Genomic DNA, 9264 nt, shown 5'->3' with positions numbered 1-9264 from the left:
TCCTTAAAGTGGAAGCTCAAGTACAATTTTATTGGTAATAGTTCATTTACTATGTATATATATATATATATTTGAAGAAAAAAGATTTTGAGTAAGAAAATTTAAGTCATCCTAACTATACACTATAGCGTTGCGACATGCCCGGTTCCAATCCCCAGTAATGATCGAAGATTTGAAAAATCTTTTTTTTTTTTTAAAGAAAGGGGAGGAGGAGAAATGCATGTTTTGTTGCGTTACTTTTTGGTTAGCTGAATTTATTCTCAATAAGATTAAAAATTAGTAAGGAAATTTGTCAACAGATGTCTCTGTTAACTGTGTAAAAAGTATTAAGCAGTGCTTTTAAAATAACAACTACTTGCCGCCGCAACATGGTGCAGTCTCAGTACAAAAATATTAGACTCCTGCAAATTTAGTTGGAATGGCGTCGCATGACTCTTTTCAGCCAGCTGCGAACTTGTAACGGATTTTGAAATTTTGGGAGAAAGAAAACACCTGTTTTTAAACAGAGCGCAGCGAACAGTGCGTATTTTCCAAATCATTGGACCCCGGTATGAGAAAGTAGCTTCATTACTATACTCTTAAAAATAACGATTGCTATTTCAATGCAAAATTGTCAAAACAATTGTTTAATAGGTTTTTTCCTAGTAAACTTTACCTATTCACGTATTTTATCATAGCTCTTTCACGATTGTAAATAGAATCAAATTAAAAGAATAACTGTTTCATTTGGGTAAATATTTCTTTCATAAAAAATAAACATATGTTTTGATAAATCACTTTCATATACACTTCTAAACTAAACTGTAAAAATGGTAAAGCTCATTAATATAATCACTTCTTCAATCACTACTTTATATTCAAAGCGATTACAGCACACTATCATTTTAATAATGCAGAATGACTAGACTAATGTGCGTATATTTTTTCAAGAAATCAACTCTGATAAAATATTTAAAATTCTAATTATAAAAATGCACAAATAAAAAGAAATAATTTGAAATTAGTTATGTACAAGTACATAATATAAGTTATAAAAGCTCATATACACATCTCACAATTCATATCACAAATATTTCAACGATAAATATACAAGAGTTAATGCATTTAAAACACTTTTGACTAGTATGATATTTACACGAAATACTACACGATACAAATATTTACCAGTTTGTAACAGCAACAGCTGCCACAGATTGTGATAGTTACCTTTTTCTCAAACTTTTTTTTTGTACGAAATTCATACGGAATGACTTAAATTTGAATATTTACAACAACTTTTATGAGAAACATAGCAGTCTTTTGTATATAATACACAGATACTCTCACACAAATTATTTTAAATAGTTTACGTGCTTACTTTCATTTTCCTGAGAAAATATTTAATGATCGACAATAGGTTACTCAATGAACAATTAGATAGAAAAACACAGGAAATTCAAGAAAAAGAGTAGTAATAAAACTATTGCGTTAAAAATGTTTTTCAAACATTTTTGTTTAGATTTAATCCAAGTGAATAAGTTTATACGAGACAAAAAAAAGTATTTACAAAGCTTTGCTTCATAAATTCACTTTGTTTGGATGAAGTTATTAATATCTGTTTAAAAACGTTACAGTTGCCTATTAAATTTGATAAAAGTAATGTTGGCAAAATATCAGTCTGTGGCATCCAACTACTTCCAATATTTTTTTAAACATTGCAGGAAGATACAACTTATGTTTTATCAGTTTAAAAATTTGGATATAGTCATCCTAAGAGTTCATTACAAAGTTTTTTAAATATATTTTCTCTTTAATGTCATTGAGAAATCGCAAAAACTGAATACTTTCTAATTATAATAAAATATTATGAACATCGTATAGGTCAATGCTTGTATAGGGAAAAACATTATGAAAACTAAATGCTATTGTAATGTCTAGCGCAGCAAGGAAATGATAACATATAATAGCTTCAGAATGATGTCAGGTTTATAATAATTGGTTCAATGCATATTTCAGAATGATTTCACTATGTGATCATGTTTTATAATGATTTTAAAAATAATAATGAAAAATAATAATATCTGAAATAACATTTCAGAATAATGTCAGCATACGATCACGGTTTATAATGTTTTTCTTTATGAAGTATGAAAACATTTTTCAGAAAAATGTAAATTAACGAGCATGGTTTTCTTATTGATCATTTTATGGCCAAACGGTTGAATATGGAATGTTATCATACTTTAGAAAGACCCTCTAGACTTTATTCTGATAAGATCATTATCAATTTCAATTTTTTCTACTTGTTGAAGTTTGAAAACATGCATTCTTAAGACACTGGAGTCATCACTAATTTCTCCTTCGTTTTTATCGCTGACTTTCTTTTGACTTTCAGTTATGAGTGATAATGAATGCGTTTTGCGAATGTCTATATGATTTTTCGTCAAATCGCATCCGTGCTTCAGTACAACGTCCGGTGCATCAAAGCCAACGAAACACGTCTCGTGTATTGGATCAGTTTCGAAATCTGACGCATCTGCCTTCTCAGATGAAATATTTTCAGCAATAACTCTTTTTATAAAAGATGGTATGTTTTTCGTTACTCCCGGTTCTCTCGACTTACATAAATGAAACATTTTTCTGTATAATTCAGCTTTGAATTGCTTACTTGCGAATCCGTACACAAAGGGATCAATTGTGGACGCCATCTTGCAGAATAAAGCCGGAATCATCGATGCTAGGGGCGTAATTAAAGAACCATCTGAGAACAATCCAACTAAAGCTACTATTGCATAAGGTGTCCAAGATAGTGTCCATAAAGAAATTAACAGGAACGAAAGTTTGGCAAGCTTAATTTCAGTTTTCTTTCGTTTTTCGACGTTGACATCAGGTGTTTGAAAATTAGACATTTGGTCCCGGAAACTACGCTCGCTGTGGTGAACACTCACTAATATACCAACGTAGCAGAAGCATATTATAAGGATTGGCGTGCACCAGGCTGCTACAAAAAACAACAAAATAAAAACTTGACTTTTCACGTCTTTGCTCAAATAATCGAAACTGCAGCTGGTTAAATAGCCTTCGGGGACGTATCGGTTGATACCGAAGAGTGGCATACAACTGAAAAAAGCAGCATAAGACCATATAGATACTACAGTGAGTAGAGCCTTCATTTTTGTCATCCTACAGTTAGGATCCAGTGGACGAGACACACATAAGTATCGCTCAACGGACATCATCGAAATCGTCATTATGGAGGATGTTCCGGACAAACCACCCATCAATCCATAATATGTACACCCTGTAAAAATAAAGTTTAAATTATTATTTAAGTTTATTGGTTTAAGAGTTCCCAACTTGTTGGGCTCGATTTCATTATAAATTAAATTTTTATTCAAAACAGAATAGCGAAATATACATCGTACTTCGATGAAAAACGTAAATAAAGAAAAATTAATGGTAAAAAATTAAACATACTATGGCTTCGGTTCAATAGTACAAACCTTTATCAGTGTCAAAACACAGAATGAGAGAAGGAGACATGGTTATTCCGGAGAAAAATAACAAAAAAGTTGCGCTGGGTTGAAAGATGTAAAATTACGAAATAAGGGAAGATTTTTCAGACAAAAGGAAAAAGTGAGATACTAGAATGGTGCTTAATTAAATAATTAAATTTTCTTCAAAATATGAAGGGATTCTCAGAAATCAAGTTTAGCGGCAGAGAAGCAGCATTTAATGTTTTTAGCGGAAGGAAATCTAAACATATAGTTCTAACTAAGTACGGTGATGGAAAATTGCTAAATATACAGATTTTGAGTACTTTAATGTACATAAGTCAAATTTGAAGGGTAAGTTTAGTTTTTCCAGTCTACACAAAATCATAGTGACAGTAAACTTTAAAAAGACTCTCTTTGCATCATCGATTTTTTCATCATGAGCTCTAAAAATATTATAACATATTTTTAAAATTAATTTTATTTTAAAGGATGCCGTCGAAAGTCAACTACTTTGATACATGAATTCTTAAGGGTGTGGCGTAACTACCACTATAAATATTGAATACCAATTCACTAGTATATAAGACATTTTAACTCGATTCTACAATGAGGTACCATTTGATAGATGAAGGTTGACATAGTCAATTAATTAAATCCCCTCATTGGTGACCTCCGGAAGTGATATGAACTCCGTCAACATCGATGAATGGTCCACATTAAACATTTGATTTGCTTAAAAATAAAATATACTGCTCAAAGGGAAAAAAAATATATCCGGGGAATTAAATAAAGTCTCCTGGTCAATAAACAATATTGAAGAAAAAAAAGTAATGAGCGAATCCCTATAAGAAGCAACAAAAAAATTAGCGAAATGCTATGAATAAAAAATATAATGAGCAAAATTGATGTAAATAAATAAACAGCATGAATCCACTAGGGGTACACGTTCATCGAATTCTATCACAGATAAAATTCTGGAAGGGGAGTAATGTGGCGTAACTACCACTATAAATATTGAATACCAATTCACTAGTATATAAGACATTTTAACTCGATTCTACAATGAGGTACCATTTGATAGATGAAGGTTGACATAGTCAATTAATTAAATCCCCTCATTGGTGACCTCCGGAAGTGATATGAACTCCGTCAACATCGATGAATGGTCCACATTAAACATTTGATTTGCTTAAAAATAAAATATACTGCTCAAAGGGAAAAAAAATATATCCGGGGAATTAAATAAAGTCTCCTGGTCAATAAACAATATTGAAGAAAAAAAAGTAATGAGCGAAATGCTATAAAAATGAAGAAAAAAAATAATGAGCGAATTGCTATAAGAAGCAACAAAAAAAATTAGCGAAATGCTATGAATAAAAAATATAATGAGCAAAATTGATGTAAATAAATAAACAGCATGAATCCACTATGGTATACGCTCATCGAATTCTATCAAAGATAAAATTCTGGAAGGGGAGTAATGTGGCGTATTAGTATATATGTAGCGTACTAGTACATATGTGGCGTACTAGTATGTAATTCACTAGTATATAAGACTTGTTAACTTGATTAATGAGGTACCTTTTGATAGATGAAGGTTTACATAGTCAATTAATTAAATCTCCTCAGGGGGAACTACAACATTGAAGACCATGCGATAGATTAACGGTGTGTTTGGATTCAGTGTTGGTTGAACATGTATGAATCACCAAAACAAACCCAAAGCGTAATAGGCACCAAAACATTGATGATAGTTGTATGCTCTATCGCAGGGGTTTCCAACTGGCAGCCCGGGGGCCGCATCCGGCCCGCGAAGCCTTTTTTTGTGGTCCGCGAACAAAATTATATTAGTTTTCATTTTTTGGCGGTTAATTTTCGTAAAACTATATGGTAAAAACTCCACTTTTCTCGTTAATAAAAACCTAATTTCTTCGTTTCTGTGAAATTTAACATACCAACGGTGCAAAAAAATTTATTTCTCAGGTTTTGCATCAAAGAAAATATTTATTTAAATACAAAAATAATCGTGTATGTTGCTCTTTTTTATTTTATTTTTTTGTATTTGTGAATATAATTTAGCATGTGCGTATCAAAAATTTTCTCGAAGAAATTTTCCGATTTAACTTTTTGAAACCACTCATTTTGGACGAATATATTTACACACACATTTTTAAATTTTTAATTTAAAATGTAAATATCTATTCTTTGGTAGTTTCAGCAGACAAACCTCAATTTTCTCATTGAATATTTTGTGTGTCACTATGTAAATTTTACTACCAACCTTTCTAAAGTTTTATATCTTAACAATTAGATATCTGTTGCACATTAATTGTTTAATACATAGGTGCACATTAAAGTTATTGTAGCCCGAAATTTTATAATTTATTTAATATTTTTAAAAATATTATTAATAACAATGAAATATTTTTTTTAAAAATCTGCTTCTTATTTTAATTTGCAATTCAATACTTTTGTTTTGTACAACTTGGTAAAAATCTGCCATTAATATTTAATGTTCCTTCAAACATAAAAGAGTCCTTCATAAAATTAAGATAAAGTTGCGGCCCGCCATTTGATTTGTGTTTTTAATTGTGGCCCCCGACCTCATGTAAGTTGGAAACCCCTGCTCTATCGCAAATGTGATTCATTATAATTTAATGAAACACGCCTATTCGGTGACAATAGATGTGCACTGCTACTGATTAGACGAAATGATACTAAAACTTAAAGATAGTATATACTGGTCAATAGATAATATATAGATCATATATTTATAGAAAATCATATAACCCTGAAATGATGGTCCGAACAACAAAACGTGACGTTTAAATAAATGGAAAAAAACATAAATCTGATAGAGGGTGATCCTATATAATGCCGATATTATTTTCAATAAATCTTGTTTAAGAATACGAAACAAAATTTGTGCAAAATCCCTCACCATTAAAAGCTTTTTTCCCCCAAACTTACAAAAACTACTAAGAAAATTGCTAGGTGCTTTTAAAATTTTCAAGACATTCAAATCAGATTTTTTTTTATATATTACAAAAAACAAAATACAAGAACAAAATTACGAAGAATTTTTCAAATTTTTCCGTGCTTGAGCAGTAAGAAAGAATGACTTTAAATGCTCATATCTTGCACTTTCAAATTCTTAAATAATACTTTTATTATTAATTAAAAAGTACGCAAAAAATTTGCTAAATTTTATTAAATATTTCTGAAATTATAGTAAAAAAAAAAAAAAACGAAAAGCAATTTTTTTAAAAATAACATGTCCGTATCTCCATGAATATTTAAACTAGGCTTAGGAAATTTTGCACAGTTATTGCATAAGACAGCCGAAGTAACTGATACCACTCAACAATGAGTACACGGATTTTTCAAATTTGACTTTATTTGCTTCTGAGCTATTTTGACACATATTTGCTAAGTTTTAAGAATTTCTTTCTTATAATTTGTAAATACATTATTTAAAATACTTTTATCAATTACAGGAACTGATTGTTGGAGTCCAGAGATATAATGATTTATTTTACATATTAGCTTAATTTCAAACGTATTTCTTTCGTTTATTTAAAAAAAAGTTAAAAAAGTTTTCCTTCATTTATTTAAAAAATATAAAAAATTTAAATAATTAGTCTCTTCAGCCATCTTTGTCATTATGACATCTTTCTTCAAAGTAGTAACTGAGCTTTTCTTCTCTCTCTTTTAAATTCAAATTTTTTTCCCACCGTTATAGCATATTAACAGAATTTCAGTCTCTTTTTATAAGTATCCAAATAAGATTTATATAATCACTGCTCCTAATAGACAGACATTAATAGCAGACATTTTAAAAACAATGCTCTAACTTGACAATTTTAAAAACAATAATTGCCTAGCTCTTTAAAATCTCATTAGAATGGTTTTTACAATCTGAAATTCTAAAGAATTGGATTCAATTTTGAGTTGAATTAATAGTAATTTTTTTTCAGTCTGATGAATTATTTCCTCTGATGAATGATTTCCACGAGTCTTAAAGAATTGGATTCCTAATTATGCATTTTTTGCTGTGGCTTGTTCTCCAACTGTCTGACAAAATCAGACAAGATCCATTAGACCGTTGCAATTATATCGTGAGCCAGAAGGGGAGAAGCTTTGCCTTCCCTGGAAAGACCCAAGCAGGCCAGGATTTTTTGTGCAGAGGCAGGCTGAACTTGACATTTAGAGCAGACTGAAGAGATCCTCTTGCCCTTAAAGAACGAGAGACTCTTTGTGCGTCCATTTGCCAATCTTGAAAATGACGTTCGTCAGGCTCTGTCACAGTTGCGAATAAACTGGCTCTTTCCCCGCAAACCATTGGTGGCATGATCAATAGGAAAGTCAATACCTAACATCTATAAATCTTAACAATACTTAACATTAATTAACATCCCTGATGAAGAAGGCTAAGTCTCTAAGGTCTGGTTTCTTAGGACAAGTGCCTTATCTGGACGTTGACGTCCCGCTGACGCCAATAAAATACTGGTTTGTTAGCTCAGCGTGAGCAGTCGGTCCAACGCAGACATTATCTCTCATTGCGCATGCGTTAATAACGTAAACAAATATTTATTTTGAATTTGTATTGATTTTGTTATTGTCGACCAGTGTTTTAGAGAACAAATAATGAATTTGTCCAAGAAAAAACACATTATAGCTGAGCTAAATGAAGAGTATGTTTAATGAAGAAGCTATGTTTAATGTCAAAATCAAAATCTCGGCTGATTTCAATGTGCTGTTGGATGTTGTCCGCCATTGCTTCTGTGGTTAACGTCACGTTGTAATCCAACTGCAGTTGAGTTGGATGGCAATTGTAGTTCAAGATGAGCGTTCGATGACGTATACTATCAAACTCACAAATGGACCAATCAGAGGTTAGCGCTGATTTCCAGCTGACGGCGTCCTGTCCTAAGAAATCAGGCCTTTTAGACGTACGATCAAGCGCTGTACTTGCTTCCTATTACTTTCAGCTTCCTTTTATTTCATCTCCTGTACTGCAATCACTTGGACATCCTTGTTTAAAGCAATCTCGAGCAATTGATTGATCGATTGAGCATTTTTTAATAACTCATATGAATGATTTCCACAGCTTGAAATTTTAAAGAATTGCACTTCTTCTAAATGTGCAGCATGTTTATAAAATAATAATTTTACAATAAAAATTCAGAATAAGGCTAGAAAAATCATGAATAATATTATCAAAATAAAAGTAGCCAAGACACAGAAAAATATTTTTGGCTATGTAATGATTTATATTGAGTATACTTACATGCTGATCCAGCAGCAGGTCCTCCTTTAAAACTATTATAAATGAAAATTATCATCTTGTGTATCATTACAATATCACTCACAGCTAAATTTATAATTAGATAGTTAGAAGGCTTCCTCAATCTTTTGGTTCTAAAATGAACAAGAATATATGAGATATGATTGAACTAATAATAAATACAATAAAGTACATTTTACTGACAGAAATAAGAAGAAAAATAAATAAAGTGAGAGAAATTAATTAAAAACAAAACAAGAATACTGTGAATGGAAAACGGAAAAAAATCTGAAAACGTTTGAGTATCAAAAAAAAGGGAAGTAATTAATTCGTATTTTATGAGAAATATGTTTAAAAGAAGAAAGATGGCTAACAGAAATCTAAAATAATTTAGAAAAATCAATCAATAATGTTAAAACTATTTCAGCCCTCTTTTTCTTTAGCGGAGAAATATGACAATTTTAAATGCTAAATGGAAAAAAAATGAAATTCTAACTATCA

The 9264-nt window shown here is 30.8% G+C and overlaps 1 protein-coding gene across 1 annotated transcript; it reads right to left on the bottom strand.

The window, feature by feature from the left end:
* Positions 1–945: 945 nt before the first annotated feature.
* Positions 946–8891, bottom strand: LOC107442358 (opsin Rh4-like). The gene is made up of 2 exons (XM_071183711.2): positions 8767–8891; positions 946–3280 (listed from the first exon to the last, which is right to left on the bottom strand). The coding sequence occupies exons 1-2, from the start codon at positions 8831–8833 to the stop codon at positions 2223–2225; spliced, it is 1125 nt and encodes a 374-aa protein (XP_071039812.2). The 5' UTR covers positions 8834–8891; the 3' UTR covers positions 946–2222.
* Between the last annotated feature and the right edge of the window lie 373 nt (positions 8892–9264).

The sequence above is a fragment of the Parasteatoda tepidariorum genome, chromosome 7, assembly GCF_982258835.1.
Source record: "Parasteatoda tepidariorum strain Cologne lab strain chromosome 7, Ptep-v5.0, whole genome shotgun sequence".
NCBI classification, from domain to species: domain Eukaryota; kingdom Metazoa; phylum Arthropoda; class Arachnida; order Araneae; family Theridiidae; genus Parasteatoda; species Parasteatoda tepidariorum.
This window is presented reverse-complemented; position numbering and strand designations above follow the sequence as displayed.

Coding starts and splice junctions, on each gene's coding strand:
- LOC107442358 (XM_071183711.2), bottom strand. CDS start 8,833: ATGATACACAAGATGATAATTTTCATTTATAATAGTTTTAAAGGAGGA. Junction 3,281..8,766: donor ACCTGCTGCTGGATCAGCAT/GTAAGTATACTC, acceptor TTATTTTTACAG/GGTGTACATATTATGGATTG.